The sequence below is a fragment of the Tripterygium wilfordii genome, chromosome 17, assembly GCF_013401445.1.
Source record: "Tripterygium wilfordii isolate XIE 37 chromosome 17, ASM1340144v1, whole genome shotgun sequence".
In the NCBI taxonomy this organism is placed as follows: domain Eukaryota; kingdom Viridiplantae; phylum Streptophyta; class Magnoliopsida; order Celastrales; family Celastraceae; genus Tripterygium; species Tripterygium wilfordii.
In genome coordinates, this window is record NC_052248.1 from 2,464,469 (window position 1) to 2,486,528 (window position 22,060).

Consider the following 22,060-nt stretch of genomic DNA (forward strand, 5'->3'; position numbering starts at 1 on the left):
TTAATCAAGAGAAATGGTGGCTCTCTTGTTTTATTTCAGAACAGAGGCGAACAAAACGTGGTCGTATTCTATGAATGCAAGTTCATCGGACAAAATTGAAAATAACACTCCACAGTATAGCTGTAAAAATTTGTGGACAAAATCGAATCAAAGGTTAACTGACTGAATAGTGAGTTTTCAGTTAAACCTTTTTACATATTTCTTTAAAGGATCAACCGAAAAAATAAATTGACTGAAAGCTGAAAAAATCGATAATTATCGACCAATTGATCTGTTAAATTATGTCAAAAATGAAAAATGAAAAAAAAGAAGAAAAAGCCGATTAAAACCAACCGTTTTCACCCCAATCCATAGGCATTCCAGAATCAGTTGAACAAGAAATCTTTGAAACCATAAATCAGTCTTCTACAATTGGTTGGTCAAAGTAGTCCTATTTCGGGCGTGGGCCTATTTTGGGGATTGTGGGCTTCGGGCTTATTTTGCCCCCACCAATCATAATTCTGTGGGCAGAGTATGTGAATTTGACAGGTTTGAACTCTGAAGCGGGCGGATGGTAGATGAATCATTATAATATCAGCTGGAATCCATTATTTGAAATGATTACCAACTATGCTATGCCTTGCCTTTTACAGTGCAATGCCAGACGCAAGATCTGGATCTTTTTGAACAGGCTGAGGCTGAGAGAGAGCCCCACAGACTGTCAGTTTGTGTGTGCAGTCAATAATTTCTATTTGGTAGAAATTGAACTGTTTGTTACTGGTGATGATATCCTCTGGGTTCTACTTTGGAATCCAAATCATTGACGTAGAAACAGAAGGTTGTCAGATTGGAAAAATTGATCTTGAAAATTAAATAAGGAAAGTCTTGTGGTAGTTTGACTCTGCGAGTAGATACAGACTTTCAGTTTGCGTGTGCAGACAATATTTTCTATTTGGTTGAAATAGAACAAATGTTAGCCTAGACTGTATTGCAAGAATGAAGGTCTCACTCTCACACCAAATGCAGAAGGCATAAATTTATTTATCATTATGGAAAATATATGAGCTTCTCATTAACCAATCCAAGCAAATTCCTGTACACATACTTTAACTCTTAACAAAAAAAAAAAAAAAGGATGGAAAAAAACTGCGACAAAAGACCCCTAACATTTACATGTTAAAAAAAAATCACCTGCTGTCAAAACCCTGCCTTTGTGAAGGATAAAAAATAACAAAACTATAATAGTCATAAGAGCCTAAAGCCCAAAAAAAAAAAACCCAGCCCTCATGAATTTGATTTACCTTGGAGATACATGAAGCAAAATTATGTGTGTATCTATTTAATTCCGTAGGATCGGTTACATACCGCCTCCATTGCCTCTGAAAATAATGCAGAGAAACTAGTCAATGCCTGGAAAACCCCAGGCAGGCCCGTTTGAAGATTATTCAGTGTCAATGCTCGTGTCACCTCCGCTGCTTTGGCATGCTTCAGCATCTCATCTTCGACCCGTCTTTGGCAAGCAGCAAGCTCGGACTTCTTCTCTGCCAGGGGGTCCCTAGCATCTAATACTTGTCCATTATCAGGACCGGAATCAGGTAGCCCAATACCAACCATAGAGTATGAATGATAGAACTTTCTTTCTATATTTCGAAGAGATGAAGCTTTCTTCTCAAGCTCTTTTGATGCAGTTTCAGTTCTTTTTCTAATCTTGAACTCTTCACTTTGTTTAACAGTTATCACATGGACAACATTGATAAAGCTCTTAATGGCTTCAGAAGCAACAGTGTCAGGCACACGGTCAAGAGCAAGCTTCCACTCATCACAAAAGGAATATACCTCAGATGTTTCTCTGTTACCATTAATGTTGTCATCGCTGACAGGGATAAGAGTAAGTTTGAACCAGCCATGAAGGGACCGGATAAAATCCCGTTGAAACTTTATCAGTCGACAGAAACTAGAATGCCAGGCAGATACAGCTGCCTCGAGGTCGCGAGTTGCCTGCTTGTGCAGTTCAGAAGTTGCGTCACCCTTGGTAGATCTGTTCACAAGTCCACGGACTTGCTGTACAATGTGGTTCTGGATTTCATGGTACTGGTGCATTGATCTCCACATGTACATAAACCTGCATTCCATAGTCAGATGCAAAAGAAAATAAGTACATCATTATAGCAATGTTCCCCATTCCAACAACAGAGTCTGGATACTGTTATTATGAATTTTATGATATGGTACAGAGACTTCCTCTGACACTACTGGACGTATATTATGCACCTCCTCTCCTATCGCTTATGGTTTACATTACTGTATATGTAGTGATATGTTTCTGATAGTTCTAGAGCAAATCTACTATGACTACCTCAAGGTTAAGCTAACTGTTAAACCCAGACTGTATTGCAAAACTGCTATGAATCTTCAATCTGATCCAGAAGACGAAGAAATTTTTTTCTGCCAACACCTTTTTCCTGTCAATAGTTTTAGCACTAGCTAAGAGGTTAAAGTTCTGGGAATAACACCACTTTCACAGTTTTAGATTTATCCTCTCTTTTCCTTTCCACAAGTTCCTACAATCGCTACAAATAAAAGTCCCTCAACATCTCGGAGCACATAACACTCCATAACGGAAGTCTTTTATGGTCAGGACGAGTTCTGAAAAAAGAAAAATTATACCACTGTTGATGCTTACTCATAACACCACTATATCAGCAAGTTTTCAATAATAATACCAATAATAACCACCACAGTAGCGGCAACAACAAGAACAAAAGTAGAGGTTTTGGTTCACAATATCTATAGAAGCTACCTATCATCCAATCTAAACAAAGTGGGAAATATTATAGTAAAGTCTCATGCACCTAACCATCATATGGAACACAAACATCAGATAGGAGAAGTGAGGGGCCAATAATTGAATTAATTGAGTACTAGCAATTAGACAGTCAAGGTCAATAGGGCCATGTGGTTACAGCTTGGATGATGCAAGTGGCAGAGCAGAACGGTGTCCAATAATGCTTCACCTACCAGATAAAAAAGGCCAGTAACTACATAATATTGTTACAAATTAAAAAAATTAGGGATATCATTTGTCTTTTTCTTCTTTTGAATGGATAACTCGCATTATATCATCTCATGCCTTTTATATGAGTAAATGGAACTGAACCAACAGAACCAGATAGTGGAAATGCATGTTGCTAAAAGATCAACGTAAATATCTGACACAAATTCTAGAATTCATCCAAGAGGACAGTGGATGAGAGGTCGTAGAAAGACGGGCAGCATAGCATTTGCAAAAAGCCATCAAAGACAATGAATGCGCGTCAACAGTAAATTTCATCATAAATTTCCAAAAAGCAAATGACTAACCCATGACAGAGTTCAACAAGTTGAGGAACAAGATTGCTATCTCGGAGACCGATGATAGCAGTTGAAGTGGTGGAGACAGCCTGAGAAGTGACGATAATAAGAGACTGCAGTTTTTTAATTGAAGTCTTGGTCTTGTCTAGCTTTGTTTCATCCTCTCCTTTGTACTCCTGACTCTGCAATACCCCCAGCTTCTTTTCATGCTCAATCTTGGCACCTTCTCTAGCCTACATTCATCAATATGGTATAGCTTACATTAGTTACTTTACCAATCTGAAACCACAAAGCTCAGACATGAATACAACAGCAATGAATTACCTACTAATCCAACTAAAATCAAGTTTCAAGACTAGACAACTTCTATTTATTATCAATGCTATACAATCACTACCTTCTAAAGGGTACAATACAATGAATAGTTTATGACACAGAACCATAAAGTATCACTATAAAAATGGGTTGTCAATCTAAAGCATCAGCATAGGGCAAAAATAAGAGAAAATAGTGGAAAATTTTGCACCTTGATTTCTTCATAGAGCTTCTTCTCCCACGCTAAGAGTCGCTCCAAAGTCGAGCAGAGGCTCTTTAGACCACCTGGTTCATTGAGCGAACCAGTGTCGAGCCGGTACTTAACCGCCAATGGCGGTTTTGATGTCCAGCTTGAGCTCAGGTTGCCAAACACACTGGTCGAGTGATACACCGTCTCTGCAAAACGAAGAAGGAAATAAATAAATTAATGAAATCGCGAATAATATCCAAAATAAAATCTGAATCAATCATTTTCCCTCTATTTGATCTAATTAAATTCTGATTCAATGCTCAATTTGCATAATTTACACTAAGTTCGAAGGTTTTCATTAATGAAAGGCAAGAAACTCACTCTTTAACTGGCTGAAGCTCCGGTCGAGCTGGGCCCTTCCTACCTCGAGCATCTCGGAGACCTGATCCCCGGCGGCTGCAGCCTTTTCGAAGTTCTCCTTAATCGCATCCACGATCTCCTTCAAGTCCTTGTGCCTAACCACCATCTTCATATCGGAGATCTCGCCGGTTCTGTAACTACTCGATGACTCCGACTTATCCGATTTACTTGCCTCATTTGACTTCCCATAGTTTGGTTGCTGCTTCTGTTGTGGCTGGGGCTTCTGCAGTTGTGGCTGCTGCCGCACTGATTCTGACCCGAAGTTCGAGCGGGTCCCAATCTCTGATCTCGACTCCCTATCGTCCTCCTCGTCAGTCGATGTCGTTGTACTGCTGTAGTGATCCCCCCACTCGCTGCACTGCACCTCTTCCCTCTCCGTCTCTTCACCGACTGCACTGTAATTGCTGTTGTAACCATTCACATCGTGTTTCTTCCTGTAGCGATTCTGATTTTGATTCAGATTCTGATTAGCGGTCCTGGATTGAAAGAAGTCGTACTCTGACCGTTCGGTTTCAGTTGCATCACCACCTTCGTCATAATCACTGTCAGCATCAGGATCATCGGTGTCCAAGTGATGATCGTTTCTATAGTGATGATTGCTTTGATTTGGGGATTGAGCTTGCGTGTGTGCTTTCCGCTCGTAGAATTCAGAGCCCGGAGGCGATGGAGGGTAGAAATTCTCCCAATTCCATACCGAGGAAGCTTGAGAAGGCGTTCTTGAGTAAATAGAATTGTCTTGGTACGCCGTCGGGAACTGATAATTGGCACTGAAATTGGACTTCGGTGACGAAGAAGGACTAGTCTCTGATAATATGTGTGGAAGCTTCGACCTTGGAGGCTTTCGGCGACGATGATTGGCGGCCGAGTCCATACTCGAGGCAGGGAGGATGTGAGGAAGCTTTGAACGAGCTATGGTAGGAGAAGGGGATGGAGAAAACGGTGGCGGTGGCGGCGGGTGGACGGACGAAGGAGCGGGTGATGGCGGAACTGCACGTGGAGGGATCGGATTAGAGGAAGCAGAATAAAGAGGAGGAGGAGATGGAGACGGATTTGTCGTATGTAAGAGGACAGCAGGGGTCCGGTCGGAGACCGATAGGGGTTCACCGGAACCGAAAGAGGAGAGAGCAGAGCCAGTTAAGCGAAGAGTGCGGCAGTAATCGGCGTGGGCAGCGGCGAGGTGGTGGCGAGCGAAGACCGCCTCCTTCATTAAGCGGCGGCGCTCCTTGCACCGCCTCACGGCGTCCTCGTTGTCGAGCTTGGAAGCTGCGCAACCCATAGAGAAAAGTGAGAGCGAGTGTGTTGCACCGCCAGTTGGGAAAAATTGAGCAGTCTCTCTAGTGGTTTGTACGACAGAGTGGGGAAGTGAAGAAGAAAGGGGAGGGGTTAAAGTAGGACTTTTTTGGACTGTTGGGGTCGGTCTGTCAAATCTCTATTATTTATTTTCATATTTTATTTAATTTCATTATAGTAGTGTTGTCTGTGAATGTCCTTTTATGGCATTTGTTCTTCATTTAGTTTATTTCATTTTAAAAAATTTTTGCTGTCAAATTGTGTTATTATAATGGCGTTATTTGTTGAGTGTTTCTTCCTTTTTTTTAATAATATAATTCTCTAGGCTTTTTGGTTGGAAAAAAAAAGATTAAATAAGGTGTTCAATGTTAATGTGGGTAGTGGGATGTTTTAGGAAACAATTAGTTGTTGGTTGAGATGATAAAGTTGACAACGGTAACTATTAGTACAAATAAGGAATCGTTAGTTGAAATCTCATTGGTATTTCTATTTTATAATTTACGAGATGGATTCTTACTCAATTCAACGTGTGTTAATGACACCCTGCGTTATCTTCCTGCACTAGATCTCGACCCATGTCTCAACTTGTTCACGGGATTTGCGAGAACTTCAATGGGACTCGAGTTTACCAGCTAGTTGTCCAGTATCCAGTTGGGTGGGTTCCACGTGACATGTTCGTAACTATTTATTATAAACACACATGTAGATTTGCTTAACATTCAACACTCCACATTAATTAAGGGTGAAATAAAGAGTATTATTCTTTTCGTTTTAATGGTTATGTTTCTGTGTTGTCATTTAGCCTTTAGCAATAAAATTTCTTGCCTAAAAAAATGGTGGTTGTAGTCTTGTAGATATTATTCCCTTTGTTATGTCTTTTGGATGAACTTGCTCAAGCTTTTCTTAAGTTAAATATTCTTTTGTAGCTGAGAAAATGTTGGTTCAACAAACTTTAAAATCCCCACTTTCTATGTTTGTCTCTCTTCTATACATATTTTCTTTGTTAATTGGTGTCTAAATGAGGAAATTCAAACCATGCACGTTTTCCTAAATTTATTTAACTAATACATTATATCAAAATTAAAAAAATAAAGAAAAACAAAGAGGTTAATTTAAAAAAATAAAAAAAAGAAGGAAGCGAAATGATAATAAAGAGGAAAAGGCATAGATATTCCATAATTAACAGTGCTAGGTAACCCATATAGTGATATGTAGTCTATCAGTTTGGTAGCTCATGAAAGCTTAAAATGTTTATTCCATTAATTTAATAAATAGAATAATTTTATTTTCACTATTTTATCCCATAATTTATTGTCCAAAATTTATTGTTTTAATATGGATTTTATTGTTTTTTAAAGTAAGTGTATGATTCATTATTTTAGTTATGAATTTATTTATTTTTAAAATTTCATCTAAAAAATAATGAAATTAAGAAATTCTATTGGAAAAAATAATAGAATTCAAATTTATCCAATAAAACTCATCGGCAATGAATCTTGTTAAAAAGAGTTTTATGTGTTGATTTTGAATATATGATTTTTTTTAAAAATCTAACACGTATTTTGAGAGTTAAAATATTTTAAAATTTCATTTAAGAGACTTAAACTCTCATGGATTATCATTATATAAGCTACCTAACCACTACTGCGTTCTACAATAAATGGAAGCAGCTGTAAAGAAAGGCATAGAGAATTGTAAACAGTGAGAGATTGAGTGGGTCAATGGTCCTACTGGACCACACCTCACATACTCATCATCCTTTCTTTCTTTTTTCCTTTATTCTTCCTTTATCAATAAATTTTCTGAAGAAAGTTTTTAACTTCCAACTTTTTCCCAACAAAATTTTGAATGAGTTTTTAACTTTGAACTTTTTTTTTCTTTTCCAATAAAATTTAGATACAGAACTTAAAACAGGGTGAAAGCGCCCTTCACCAGTATCTGATTCCTCTTCATACCAAAAATTTATTCATTATTTTATTTTACCTCAAGGCTTCTAAAGGCATAAATGAATTCCTCTTAACTAATGCCTCTAATTGTTTTTAATTTTATTATTTTAGGGTAATTCTTATATTAGTTTATTTATGATGTTTAACATGAATATATATTACCTTTATCAGTGTAAGAGAAGATAATATTATAGAGTTGTATCAAAAAGTCTTTTTATTAAAATGAAAAGAGGGTTCGAACCTTGATTACGAGGGTAAAACATATCATATTTACCACTCTAACTATTGACTACTCGGGTAAAACTTTAGCTTAATATAGAACTGCTAATGTCTATGTCACCATGCATCGAATTTATCACCTGTTATCCACAAATTAAACAATTTTTTTAAGACATAACCGAAAGAAGATTGTCGGTGAGAGGATGACCATCAGATTTGGTTAAAGAAAATTCCACAAAGATGAACTCTTCTTTAGGTGACTCCACAATTTATGGACTCCAATAACTTCCATTCTATTATTGGACAGCACCAGTACTTAAAAAATCTAAGGCAACTTAAGACCAAGTTAGTATTTTGATTTTTAAAAAGGAAAGAGACACAAAACAATGCAAAAAGTACAAAGCAAAACCCTATCATTATCCCTGAAATTGAATGTTTATTCGCTTTGTCCGACTCAAAAACCCACCCTTTTTTAGTAACCGAAAATCACATCATACAAATTTATTACTCTAATGAGAATCGAACTAGGACCTCCCAAATACATATAATTTGGTCCATAACAATTCACTAATACACCATCAGTCAAAGTAGTCAACTCAATCTTGACCCAAAAAGGTCCGAGTATGAGGGGGAAGCAGGAAGGGTTAGCAGCAATCCATAGAAATTGATACAACCGTTATCCTTCTAAAAGGTAAACATAAGTGGGGCCTTGGCCCTTTGCCCCTACCCAAAAAGTAGTCTTTATTTGAAAAAGAAGAACGCATATTTAATTTCAATCAAAACTTCCAGTTGGGTGGGACCAAAACACCCATTCTCTCTAGACTCCAATACAAGACAAACTGCCAGGATGCATGATAATTTAGAGAATAATGTGGTGAGTCTTGGATAGTAGGAAAACAGAGAAAAATGTGACCACTGCGTTTAGAAGTGTGAAACAAGAGAAATTTTGAGCCAACAAACTACTTCATCTCTCCCATCCTTCGGAAAACATTAAAAGAAGTACAGCACTGCTCGAGAATCTATTGATTCAAAGCCATTCTAAAATCTATACATCTACTCTAGAACTAGTAAGTGTCGATTTCTTTTTTTCCAAAAGAAAAGAAGCAGCTCTGTACTCCTGTAATCTCACACCCATGTAATAAACTACTTGCGTAGTACATTATAGGTTCCGAATCACTTTCAAACTAGTAAGGGTGACTTTGAAATTACCATTTCAATATGCAGACCATAATGAACAGTCTTTTAGATTAAATCCAGAACAAATGTGCATTAGAGATCAGTGATGATTGATGAAGAAGGCCAAACACAACAACAATACCTTAGAACAACATTTATGACAAACTATTTCGAAATAAATCACTAGCAAGATTGTAAAACAATGTCAGACTGACCTAATATAGCCTCCCACATACCCCAAGTCTGGTATCATACTGTAATGCACAAACCCCAGGTCTGGTATCATACTGTAATGCACATCTACTTGAATTTCTTCAACATCTTCCTTTCCTATTGTTGTTGGATGAAAGTCACCACATAAAGAATGAGGTTTCCAATCTTGGGGTGGTGATGATTTTAACAAATCACATTGATTTTGCAATATTTACCACTCCGGTGGAGGTTCAGGTATTGGTCATCCAGAGAATAACAGATCTCTCACGAGGAAAAAAGGACAAGAAAGAGGATAAAGACAAGAATGAAAGGAACAAAATCAAGGAGCTAATTTAAAAAGAGCAACAAAATTATGCATGAGGCAATAGCTACCCTCATGAACCAGACCCCACCAGGTAATAGAATTGACACAATTTGGGTGTGGTGTGGATCCCATAAGTTTCTTTGCCTAACAGCTAGGCAATGGCATCTCACAAAGATAACCACAACCACAACCACAACCACAACCATAATAATAATCATAATAATAACAATATAATGCAGTTGGCAATGCATCCACGTATGCCATCAATGCCTGTGAGGACTTTTAACTAAGACTCTACATAAGCACTAGCATCCGAAACAACTTCTTACCTGACAAACCAGAACATGTAATGGCACGTGTCAGTCACGTGCTCTTCAGCTACTGGCAATTGTTCAACCAAATACAGGCAACTGCGACGCAATGGTTTAGCCTTGTGTTGTCATGGAGATGCTCCTGCAGGAGTGCTCAGCTTGTCCTGCTGGTTAGTAGGGAACCCAGAATTTCCTAACAACCCCCGAGTCATATAAACCTGGCATCAGTATTCAAACCTTATCCATGTCAAGTGGACCTTCTATGTATATCTTATACAGCTCGTGGTCAGAAAATGGACAAATAAAAAGAAAAATCTCAACAATTTCACCTATTTGGTCGTATTATTCTTTCTAAGAATGATGGAAGAACTTCTAAAGCCCACAATGACAAAAAAAAAGAGGAGAGGACTAGAAGTAAGCAACAATAAGGCAGATAAGAGAAAAAAAGCTGAACTGGCATTAAGGGCTCGTGAATGCACATACCATCATGTCATTGATTGCATAAGCCACACAGTAGTGCTCCTAAAAAACATCGATTGGCACAGAAAGTTTGAGAAATTATAAACATATTACTAGAGAAACAAACTGAATTCATGATCACCAAAAGCTAAGCATTAATTCAGGATTTGAAACAGAAGCATGCATGTGTTATGCAGCCACTATTGTCCACCTGCAAAGGGAGTCCACTGCTCGACAAGTGGACCTTTAGTCAGGAGAAGACCCACTCAGGGCTGTGCTGGCCTTACAGTTAGCCCGCACTCTATTTCACACACACAAAAGTTAGTTTTATTTGGTCCAGGCCCACAGATGCTAGTAACGACTACCAAGTATTCAAATAGCCAGCACTTTTACAATAAGCGCATGAAGTCTTGACTTACCTGTATCATGTGCCACTCTTCATATTTATTGAACAATTCCAGCCGTTCAATCCTAGTTAGGGTAACATCAACAAGAAGAATCTTTCAAATAATCTTGAGAAAAAGGATTAAGTATAAAAGATAAAGTAGATGAAAAGGAAGGAAAAGATACACAACCAAACAATGCAAGAACTTCCCTTTACATCAGACTGGAAGACACCTTAGAATCCCAGAATCTTCAAAGGGAAAGATGATTTTACGATAGGATCTTTCCACAACCCAAATCAGGCAAAAGAATTCCCAAAGACCTGAAACAGGAATTTGCCTTCCAGAAAGGCGGCCAGGGCATGTGCAAGGCTCTCTGTCAAAAAGAACATTAGGTTTGTTACGTGATTCCAGTTTGAAAGTTAAATTCAAACTTATCTAGAAACAGATGATAGCTTAAGAAGCCAAAAAATGTGCAGAAAATATCATGCCAATGAAAATACACATGAAACCTGCTGAAACATAAAGTAAACAACTCAGAACAAATATAAACACGTAAGCAATTGTAAGACCTGATCAATTCTATCAGGCATTCGCCATCTCATCTATTTTCATAGTTCAACTCTTTGACACCATGAAAAAACCAAAAGCTCTGCCTAAAATATGATACTCTAAACATGATATGGAAAAGAACATATTGGATGGTCTGTATTTATGCCAATTGACAAATAAACTCAGGCACCTGCAACTGGGAATATGTTGTATCGAGGCTGGCTCCAAGTGACAATATCTGCTTCTTTGTGCAGCTGCTTTCATCAGAATTGACTTCACTCTTGAGAAACTTAAAAAGAAGCTTCCAAAACGCAGCCCAACGAGCAAAGTAACCTCCACATTATAAATTCCTAAGCAACCAAAACGGAAACTAGCACAAAATGATAGATCATTCCAAAACATAGACTCTTCTAATTTCATTTTCCAGGAAACCAACCTCCGTCTAGAAATTCACAGTTCCGCAGGACAATGTATGTATAAAGAATACGAACAAATATTCATCATTGATGAACACATACTAATGAAAGGCATAAATAAAGCAGAATGACAGGTTAAATTAACATTGCGTCAGTACTTCAATCCAATCCAAGACAGTAACTGAAAATAACAAACGCACGATAGATTTCCCAAAGCAGACTAAGCCAGAGGGAATCTCCTCCTAATTTTCTTCCGGTGCAATTTTTTCTCTAGGCATCCAAACAGAGGAACAGGAGAAAATCTTAGGCTACCCATGAGGAGAATAGGAACTGATGGAGCGTACGAAAATAAAACGAAACTAATAATATGGAAGCGAAGATTAGTACTGACCGAAGCGTCGTCGTTTGTGGCCATAACTGCCACTCTGTTGGAGTGCGAATATGCTGCCATCCTCCACTCTGTTTTTTTCTCTCCATCGACAGAAGACGAAGAGGGGGCGAAGGTTTTTAGAAAACGCGATGAGAGGTCAGAAAAGACGTAGACGGTGGCGTTCTTGAGAAACGCGGTTAACTGAAAATCGCGTTTTCAAAAAACACAAAAATATAAATTACAAAAAAGGAAAATTTTGTGGTAATTAATTAGGGGTGCAAAAAAAAGTTCCGAAATGGGTCATTGGAGACTATATGTTTTTACGAAATATTTACATATCGACACCTTAATTTGGATTGGATTTTGAACTTACTTATCAGATAATAATTTAATTCGAGTCAGGGTCTATACAAATAAATTAAATTAAATTTTTTTTGTGTTTGGATTCGGACCCAAATTTAAACTAGATAATTTTTTTTAGGAGTTATATCACCTTATAATTAGGGTTTGCCCGTTTGGAAGGTTGGGTTGGAAGGTCTTGGGTTGGGTTGAGGGTGTTGGGTTTGGAAGGTTGGCTTGATCGTTTCAGGCGTTCAGAATTGAGACAAAATCTCGCTATATAAGATTATATATAAAAATCCCAACGCCTCTCAATTAGGGGTGTAAACGAGCCGAGCCGAACATCAGCATGCTCAGGCTCGGCTCGACATGTATTGGTACAAGCTCGAGCTCGAGACGAGCTCAAAACTGTGTTCGAGCTCGACTCGAGTCTTTTTTTACGAGCTCGAGCTCGGCTTGTTTAGCTCGAAAATTTGAACGAACTCACGAGCTCGAACAAGAATATATATATTTAATTGATATTTAATATATATATTTTAAAAATTTTAATTAATTATTACCGAGCTTCTTATCGAGCTTTCGAGCCGAACACTTAAAAACTCGAGTTCGAGCTCGAATATTAAACGAGCCTTTACCTTTGTTCGAGCTCGAGCCAAGCTCGAACTTAAACGAATTCGAGCCGAGCCTAATCGAGCTCAAGCCCGAATAGTTCGTTAAAAGCTTGACTCGTTTACACCCCTACTCTCAATCCCTCCCAACCCAACACCTCCCAACCAACACTCCAAACTCTCCAAACGGGCAACCCTTAATTACAATTAACTAATACAAAATTATATGTTACCAGGAAGAGTTGTTCATATATTGATCCGGAAGCAGAAACAAGGCGTCTCTCTAGCCCTCTCCGTTCTCCAAAGAGACCGTCCTTGTTCACTTACGAAATCGCTGCTCTCTTTCACAATCCCTAAAACCCTAGAAGTCTATATCTGTCGTTCACACAGGCTCTGGTTCCGCGAAGAAACCATAATTTCTTTTCAATGCTCCTTACGGCTTTACATCATTAATATTCCATACAATTGATTTGAATTCTCTTTTGTTTATTTTACGCTCGTATTGAGATTTTTCTTTAAAAGATGGACATCGAGCAAAAGCAAGCTGAGTTAATCGATCACTTTGTGAAGAAAGCCTCGGCTAACAAGGGCTCCGCTCTCGCGCCTGTGATTGTGGAAGCCACCTCGCACCCTTCCCTCTTCGCCTTCTCGGAGATTCTCGACGTGCCTACAGTTGCCGAGGCAAGCCGAACACCTTTTTTGTTGTTCTTTAGTTTGCATTATTTATTTTCCTGTGCTTATTTAGTTTTCTTTAGGGATTTGTAGTTCTTGTTGAATATTGTTTTGGTCAAAATTTGTGTGTGTGGTTTGTTAATTGGGAATCACGTGGAAGCGAGATAACGTTGATGATACTAGTTCCGTATTGTTGTTACTTGCCGGTTCTTTCTATTGATCGATTCTGTTTTGACGGATTAGTTTTGGTGGTGTTAATGGATTTGATTAGAAGAAAGCAAGGAAATATATATAGTTGGGATTTCGGGAGTATTTTGTTGATATGGATGCTCAATTGCTCATGTAGTCATGTGTTTAAGTCCATAAATTGCTGAGAAATAGTGTATTCAGCACCTGACTTGCTATTTGCCTCGTCAGTTGATTATGGAACGATGATGTTTTAAGGGATAGTAGTTTGGCATAGTTAATGTATTTGCTGAGATGAAAGAAAGGAAAAATAAGTAGTTTGGATACGGTGATGATTTCGTGCAATATGGAATGTCAAATCCATAAACGACTGAAGAATCTATATATTGCCAATTCTCGATCTATAAGGGAAGCCCAAGAAGGGATGGAATTTTAGGGCTAGGAATGCATTTTTGGGAACTCTGATTTCTTGGGTTTGAATCTTTTTTGCATCTGAGAATTAATGCCACGATAGTAGATTGGCAGTTTGTTTGCCAGTGGCTGCTACTGTCTCTATTTTTTTTTTGGGTGGTGTAGGGGTGGGTCCAATGTGGCTTGACCTTGGTGAGGTTCCATGCTCACTTAAATAATCTATTGAGTTGTAGTTTTTTTTTTGTGTGCATGTCAGTGCTTTTTATCCTTAATGGGATAGGGTTTCAGGTTTTGCTCAGTCATAGTTAAAATCTACACCAGAATTTTAAAAACTACGTAAATTGGTATCAAAGAGAGGTTTTGAGCAGCCGACTTCTCTAACTTTTTAATGTTAACAAGGAGTGGCTTACTTTGGATTTGATATTGGGAAGATGACCAAACCCAATTTAGAAGGGGAGAAACAATCATCAGGAGTTACACTGGAGTCCGTTTGGGCAAAACTTGAAGAAATCAGGACGACACAAATTAAGGATCATGAGATCAATTTGTGCAGATCTAGGCATGTAGACTTTTTATGGAGTAAAGTTTTTGAGAGACGAAGGAAGAAATTGGTTTTAAGACAAGGGTGAGTTTAGTTGCAGTTGAAGCTGTATTTCAGGAGGTTAAGGGAGAAGAATGTGAGAATGTGGTAGCAACTATTGAAGAAGCAGCAGAGCAAATGCTATGTGTTTTGAAAAAGTTCAAACTTTTCTTGGCCAAGATGAATTTCAGCTAGAAAACCAAGTTTTGGAGGTAATAGATGCTGTTGTAATTTGTAAAGGAATCTATTACAAATTCCTTCTATCTGCTCCGATGACAATCTGGTCAAGGCTTCGCTTTGGCTCCAGTTTTGAGATTCCCTAGTGGAATGGCGAGTCGGATTGAATGAGCAGGATTGGTGAAGCGATGCAGGAATCCTTATTAGAAGATGATTTCCTTTAAATTACGTTTTGTAGGAACCCTTGTAAGAAAATAATTTCCTTTAATATTACTTTTTTTTAAAGAGTCAAGAAATCCTTTGCGGAGAAAGTTTCCCTTTTAGTTTGCTCTTTTGTTTAAGTCATTATGTTCAACTTTTTAACCTTATATTCTGTGAAGAAGAGAAGATGCGGAAAATTTATCCTCAGTCTTAAAGATACTCTTATTTGATCTATCTTGGTTCATGAGAAGAATGTACCCATGAGTTTTTGACCAAGTAAAACAATTAAAATAGACTAATGGCGCATCGGATCTCATCTCGGTCCTTTGTTTTAGACTAGTAATTTGATTGTTTTGTATTTTTTTGTTGTGTGTTTTTTTCTGTTACATTCATCAATTGTTTCATGTATTTTTAGCTTTTCTGTAACATTCTTCATTTATTTTCCCTGGATTTGTATTCCTTCTGAACTGTCAGTTTTTTCTTGTCATCATTTTCTTTATCCGATTATTGGCTTTCAGTGTTGTGTTCAAGTTATGTTGTGATTTGGCTTTAGTTTTTCAATATCGCTCGCAATCGGATTACATGCTCTTTTTTCTTGTGCAGCTTGAAGGAACTGAAAGTTCTGTATTACTAGATGTGCTGCGTTTGTTTGCACATGGCACATGGAGTGATTACAAGGGTAAGCTCAGTAACTCCGGCTTCTTTAAAAAAGAAAAAGAAAGAAATCTGCCATCTCTCTCTTTCTCTAATATTTTATGCAAATCATATTTGGTACTTGTTATTTGTTGGTCTGATCTTTTGTCTTTTCATAAAAAAAAAAGCTATTTTATTCTTGCCTGTTTTAGTATTTTTTGTGTTTGAGATATGATTTTAAACCTATACATATATGTTGTTTGGGAAACAGGTTTCTCTGGTGATTGCACTTGGCTATAGGGTCTTTAGATCAAAAGGTTTTAAGTCATAGGGAATGGTTATAGTGTTGACTATTATATGTAGCTTGGATTTGATTTTGAAACGTAAAATCTTTTCGTTAAGCATCTGCATCTGAAGTTCCAAATTTAATGATACATCAGGAATTGAACATTGCAACGGAAACCTCTTTTCTAGGAAAATTTGTGTGCTCGTTCGATGTTTATCTATTCCATAATTATGTGTTGATTCGTGTTTTGAACAGTTCAAATGCTGTTTTCCAAAACATTTGACTGGTATTAGACTATTGGCTGTTTTGGAAATTTCTTCTATTATTTGTAAGTGTGAGCTGACAGGATTTATCTCGAGCTAGATATTTGATTGTGGTTTTAGTAGTTGGTTGGGACATGATCTATAAGGTGGTATGCTTCTATAAGCTACCAATTATTGTGACATCTGCTGCAAGTGGGATTGGCGTAAGTTGATAATACCTTGCCTATCCAATAAAATGGGATCCATTTGGTCTACTATCATTTCAAATGCATGTACCTTCCTACTGGCTGGTTATGGCATTCAAAGAACTAGGTGTTCCCTTAGTTTCCTTCCCCTTTCATAGCCTTTTGCAATCACTGGACATCCTCACAGTCTGGATTTAATGTACAGTGTTTTGGTATTCAGTCCCATACTTATCGATGGATCAGGAAAACTAGGTGTTTATGCTTCCGACTTATTTTTGCGATATGGTTATAAGTTGCTGTGTCCTTGATCAGTAATATAATTTACCATTGATAGTTTTTTCCCTTCGTCCTCCCTCTCTCATCTTCTCCCCATGTGTCATCATACCATCACTTATCTAGTTTTTCATATCTGCTCCGCATTTTCTCTCATGAAAACTGTAAAATATCGTGTTTTTATTAAATTCCATCTTCCATGCAATTCAGAGAAAAACTTCAATCCTTAGGTTTCCCCATCTCACCATTTTCAACACTCTTTTGGAAAGTACCTATTCAGCTTTTTTGCATTTTTTTTAATCTTATCTGTTATGTTCTCCACATTTAATGACTTGAGGTTGTACTTCTTTGAACTCCTCATTGTCCTCTTTTCTTGTTGTTGATAGCTTTAGCTATGATGTTTATACGAACATTCATTAGAGGGCCTAGTTATGTAGGGGCAACTGAAAATGTTGTTGCACTCTTGGGGTCTATGAGCTTGTTTGCTTTTAGTTTTGTCTTTCCTCATGTTCTGTTGTTGTCTTATTTTTCTATGCTTTTGTGTCTTCTTGTATCTCTCTCACTTGGGTTTCACCTTCTTGGTGACCCTGAATAAAGATTATTTTTGCATTAAAAGAAAGTTAGCTGTTGCGCACTTGCGCTCAGTAATTGGACAGGTTAGGATCCTACCATTATGGTGATGTTTCAGTTGGTGTTCAAGTCACCTTACTGCATTGTGTAGTTGTTTAAGTGATTTATAATACAACATGAGAGAAAATGCTAAATGTTTGATTGGAGTTAATTGGGAGTAGCAGTGATGTCAATTGAATTGACTGCCTGGGGATGGCTTGGAAACATGGGACAGGGAAAGCTCTTGTTAAACACTTCTATTATTACCTGCTGGTTGGTGTGGCTGTAGAGAAATAATAGACTGTTTGTTGATAAAGAAGCTGAATTGGATCAGTTTATGAATAGTTGACTGTACTACTGTCTAGCTTTGGCTTACTAGGCATTTTCACAATTTTCTTGGAGTTGTGACAATTAGAATTTTATCTGCGTTTATCCTCTCTCTGACTTCCGTATATTATCCTTTGTGCATAGGTCACAAAAGCTTTACATGTCATATCTATCAGTATAATTCATACATGCATCACATTTAAGAGGGAAGCTTGGTGCAGGATACTCCAATGGTGAAGTATTTGGGTTACTTCCATGTTTTGCTACATGTGCTGTAGACATTTAGTCCAAATAATTTTATTGAATAAGCCCAATAAAAATTTGCAATCACGATAAATATCGTTTGGACAACATTGGCATGCGTGAGCATAGGCATATGATTGCAATACGGTTAGGAGCTCATGAAATTGGCTTGAGCTTCGGCTTTTGTAGATAATTGTTGCATATGATTTTGGCGTGAACTATGTACTTTGAAACAGTTAGTTAAAGCAATGAGCATGTTGATATGGCAGGAGCTCATGAGAGTGGCTGGAGCTTTAAGCTTTCTGGATAAGTACGAATTTTAGGCTTTGACTGAAATGGTTGCGGAATCCTTACTGACATGGATACAATTAGAGTATCTGTTACTTCATGAGTGTATTCATAATTTTCTGCTGGAATGATTCTTTGGCACTTTCTTTTATCTTTTCTTCCCTTAAAAGACAAAAGAGAAGTTTCATGCTCATGCAAGAGAATACAAGATACACATGTTGTGTGTCCATGTCTTTGGCTGTCCCTTTAGTCTTTTTCTTATTGTGACAGGTTTTAAGGAGCTACATTGGGTGTTGCTGTTTCAGTTAATAGGGCTACTTTGCCTAGTTGTTGTTATGGAAGTATAAGCTTGATGATTGGGAACTTTGGAACTGGTCCCTTTTCCCCTTTCCTCGTGTACATATCAATTGTTCTATGAACTGCATCTATGAGCTTGTTTTGTGTCGTATTTTCGAGTCATGGCGCAATTTGTAACCAGATGTTCTTGTGATAGATAATATTGGCTGTCTTCCACCATTAGTTCCTGATCAAGTTCTCAAGCTGAAGCAACTTACTGTGCTTACTCTGGCAGAAACAAACAAGGTATCCCTTGCTTGAAATGTTAACCCTCGTGTTTTTTAATGGTCGCTCCATGGCAACATTTGGCTTATTGTAGGCAGTCATTTGTCTTGCATCTTTTGTCAAACATTTATTATATAGTAATGCTTGGACTGTTTTAACAGTAATCATTAAAATTCTGTGGCGTTGATTTTGGCAGAAGTTCTCTCAAGAATTATAATAATTTTTCCTTTTGCAGGTAGTGCCTTATGATCAACTAATGCAGGAGATATATGTCAGAAATGTGCGTGAACTTGAAGATTTTCTCATCAATGAGTGCATGTATGCGGTAGGTTTTTCCCTACCTAGATTGCAATCTTCTGTCCCTAAATAGAATCACACCTTTTCTTGTAATTGTCCTGATTGTTGCAACCTGTTCTTTTTCTGGGTGTTTTTTAGGGCGTAGTTAGAGGAAAGCTGGATCAGTTGCGAAGGTGCTTTGAGGTCTGAGAATTCTATCCTTCCTATCTCGTATCATCATCATCATTATTATTACCACTACAACTTCTTCTTTTTCCTTTAAGTTTTTTTTTATTGTTTTTTCAAATATTTATTTTATACTTCAGATCCAATTTTCTGCTGGGAGGGATTTGAGGCCTGGACAACTTGGAAATATGATAGAAACACTATCTAATTGGTAAAGATTTCCAATTCATCAGCATTTTGAATGTGTTGAAATCTGATATTTGGTTGTGCTGCTAAGTATAGAATTGCCACCGTTATCTGGAAATTCAAATAATGTATCTCTGTCCGAAACCTTTGGAATAGTTACTTGACTTTGTAAAATTCTCATGTCAAAGGAATTTGTGTATTTTTATTTTTGCATCTTAATATTCGCGAACTGAGGTCCTATTTGTGGATGATGTTTATTCTCTTGTTACATGTTAGCTTTTATTTTATTTGGCTGGCTAGCTTAAGGTGTTCATTGTAGATCTTGCATGGTTCCATTATTACCATAATTCTGGCTAAAAGCTTATGGATAAAGTTTTCCTGTCTGCTTGTAGCTTTACCTTTATGCATGAGTTTCTTCCTGTTCTCAAGTCTGATGTGTCCAGCATAATTTCTAACTTCAATCTATGAATTGAAATCTAGGTTGACTACTTCTGATAATCTACTTGTCTCTATTAAAGAGAAGATAAAGTGGGCTGACAATATGAGCGAGTTAGACAAGAAGCACCAGAAGGATCTGGAAGACAGAGTGGAAGATGTGAAGAAGTCCCTTGCCGTCAAGGTCAGTTATATCCTGCTTTGTTAGTTGAATGCTTCTTGTTTTTGTTGCTTTACCATCATGATGAATTGTACAAAGTGAATAGAACCGGGCATCCCTTGAGGACAGCGTTGTTTTAGAAAGTTACCTGTTTAACTTGCTCTTTGCCGTCGTATGCATATATAGAAAAATTGACAAGAAAATGATGAGCTATACATGCTTAACTTGAGGACAGTTTTTTCCCCCCTAATTTCATGACATATATATTGTTTCCTTATTAAAAGAACCAATGTATGTGCATTAATTTTGTGCAAACCTGAATAATTATGTCAATATTTGTTGCTGTTTGAAAAAAATAAATTGCCTATTTTTGTTAACGAGAGTGGCTTTATCTATGTTATTTGTTATTTTATTACCATTTTCTTTTCTTAAAAGTAGCAAGTCAAGGGTATGGGTTAAGGATTGAGTTGTATTCAATTACGTGGATATGTTGGTCGATGTGTCTTACTTACGTTGTGGCAGAAGTTACAAACTGTAAGCAGGCCGACATGGACTTCCGAGGGCATGAGATCTTCGCAGGACCTGATGGGGTGATGGACTATGAGGAAGACAGGAGCCGACCTAAGAGGTGATGTCTTAGATTTCTCTACTAGATATAACTATATAATGCACATATTCAAATTGTTGATACATTTTTGCTTGCTTGTACAGACGCCTATGATGGGCAAATCATTGTTAGCCTTCATCATAGGACATTCTGTGCAATAGCTCATTTGAACTCCTAAAGTTCTTTATTTATCAGCCCTGATTTCTATCTTCTATTGTTTGGCAAATGCCTTGGAAAAATGCAGGAGGCGGCATCCAGTTCCGTAAAAATATAGAGATTGTGGAACTCGTTGGATTGGTGTTAGACATGCAGCCAGATTTTTTTTGGATGAACATTATTTGCACCCCGTTTTTTATTAAATACACCTCATTAACCCTCTAAAAACACATTAGAGTGGGGTGTACTTAGTAAAAAATGGAATGTAAATAATGTTCATCTTTTTTTGGGTGGCATTTGGTAGAAGATGGTGAATGTCAGTCACAACCGGAGTAATAATTGGGAAATGGTTTGCCTGTCTTGAACAAGTGTTATTCCTAACTCATTATTTTGTGACAAAAATTGGTTATGATATATTATAGTCTTGAGTTGGCGAGAATAGTTGGTGCAGCTATAAGTTTTCACTGTTAGATAATATTGTAGCTGATGTTATTTTCATAATGTTCTTAACATCATTTTTTTAAATCTTTGTTTACTAACCACACATTGGATTTCAAAAAATAAAAATAAAAAAACACTTGACATTGTATAATCAAATCCAATTCTCTCTCGATATGTTCCTCAAACAAGTTTGATTCGCGCGGATTCTTTCCCCAACTAAAGAAGAGATCCTGGTGGAATTGTCACATGAAATTGAGCACAAATTTTCAAAGAAATAGTCCACTTCTTTCTTGAGAAGAGGTGGGAAACATGTTCAATCTCATTTGATTGAATAGTTGACCCAGCTCTTTGTTGTTTGAACAAACTTTCTACTTCAATTGGTATTTTATAACAAATCCAGTCTTCCATTGAAATTTGTAATAGTTGTCTCGAATTCAAGTTTATGTTTGCTTCCCGATTTCCACGTATGCAAAATCCAATCAAATACAATCGAAATAGTAAAATCGGGATAGATTTGAGTTGTTTTATGAAACATTAAGGATAGAGAGGAGATATTTTATACTTAAAAGGATATAAACGAGCAAAGTAGGATACATCAAGGGCAAAATTGTTGTTTGAATATTTAAGACACTTGTCATTATTTTAGACAATTTCATTCGCGTAAATAAGCCTAAAATAATAATAAGAAACTCATATCAAATACTTGGCGACACATTTTCGCCACATTAAAATCGATTTGTTTGGCAAAGCTTATTAAGTTATGCCAAACATACCATATAACTAGTTTATAAGCTCCAAAAAAATAAGTTTCAAATTGAAACTTCTTTTAGAGTTTATGTTTGTTTTTTTCAATTTTTTTTCTTTCTTATTAAGATAA

General features: G+C 37.2%; 2 protein-coding genes and 1 long non-coding RNA gene across 7 annotated transcripts; 1 reads left to right on the forward strand and 2 right to left on the reverse strand.

Moving 5' to 3' along the window:
• Positions 1-990: 990 nt before the first annotated feature.
• LOC119982609 (nitrate regulatory gene2 protein-like) lies at positions 991-5,646 on the reverse strand. The gene is made up of 4 exons (XM_038826081.1): positions 4,217-5,646; positions 3,857-4,041; positions 3,340-3,563; positions 991-2,101 (listed from the first exon to the last, which is right to left on the reverse strand). The coding sequence occupies exons 1-4, from the start codon at positions 5,529-5,531 to the stop codon at positions 1,315-1,317; spliced, it is 2,511 nt and encodes an 836-aa protein (XP_038682009.1). The 5' UTR covers positions 5,532-5,646; the 3' UTR covers positions 991-1,314.
• A 3,333-nt stretch (positions 5,647-8,979) lies between these two features.
• On the reverse strand, positions 8,980-12,014 carry LOC119982315. 3 transcript variants are annotated; one of them, XR_005464342.1, is made up of 3 exons: positions 11,916-12,014; positions 11,299-11,458; positions 8,980-10,932 (listed from the first exon to the last, which is right to left on the reverse strand). It is a non-coding gene; the product is annotated as an uncharacterized LOC119982315 (long non-coding RNA). The 3 variants fall into 3 exon arrangements; XR_005464341.1 differs by having other exon boundaries at positions 8,980-10,236; positions 10,593-10,932; positions 11,299-12,008; XR_005464340.1 differs by having other exon boundaries at positions 11,299-12,008.
• Positions 12,015-13,072: 1,058 nt separating this feature from the next.
• Positions 13,073-21,240, forward strand: LOC119981658 (COP9 signalosome complex subunit 7-like). 3 transcript variants are annotated; one of them, XM_038824740.1, is made up of 9 exons: positions 13,073-13,522; positions 15,672-15,747; positions 18,669-18,757; positions 18,972-19,061; positions 19,172-19,216; positions 19,339-19,409; positions 19,865-20,003; positions 20,505-20,607; positions 20,831-21,240. In XM_038824740.1, exons 1-8 carry the CDS (start codon positions 13,364-13,366, stop codon positions 20,571-20,573), a joined length of 738 nt encoding a protein of 245 aa, XP_038680668.1. In that variant the 5' UTR covers positions 13,073-13,363; the 3' UTR covers positions 20,574-20,607; positions 20,831-21,240. The 3 variants fall into 3 exon arrangements, with proteins under 3 accessions (XP_038680668.1, XP_038680666.1, XP_038680667.1); XM_038824738.1 differs by having other exon boundaries at positions 13,075-13,522; positions 20,522-20,607; XM_038824739.1 differs by having other exon boundaries at positions 13,077-13,522; positions 20,502-20,607.
• Positions 21,241-22,060: the final 820 nt, after the last annotated feature.

Coding starts and splice junctions, on each gene's coding strand:
- LOC119982609 (XM_038826081.1), bottom strand. CDS start 5,531: ATGGGTTGCGCAGCTTCCAAGCTCGACAACGAGGACGCCGTGAGGCGG. Junction 3,564..3,856: donor AGCTCTATGAAGAAATCAAG/GTGCAAAATTTT, acceptor TGATGAATGTAG/GCTAGAGAAGGTGCCAAGAT. Junction 2,102..3,339: donor CTTGTTGAACTCTGTCATGG/GTTAGTCATTTG, acceptor TATGGAATGCAG/GTTTATGTACATGTGGAGAT.
- LOC119981658 (XM_038824738.1), top strand. CDS start 13,364: ATGGACATCGAGCAAAAGCAAGCTGAGTTAATCGATCACTTTGTGAAG. Junction 19,217..19,338: donor AGTTGCGAAGGTGCTTTGAG/GTCTGAGAATTC, acceptor TTTATACTTCAG/ATCCAATTTTCTGCTGGGAG. Junction 20,004..20,521: donor AGAAGTCCCTTGCCGTCAAG/GTCAGTTATATC, acceptor AACTGTAAGCAG/GCCGACATGGACTTCCGAGG.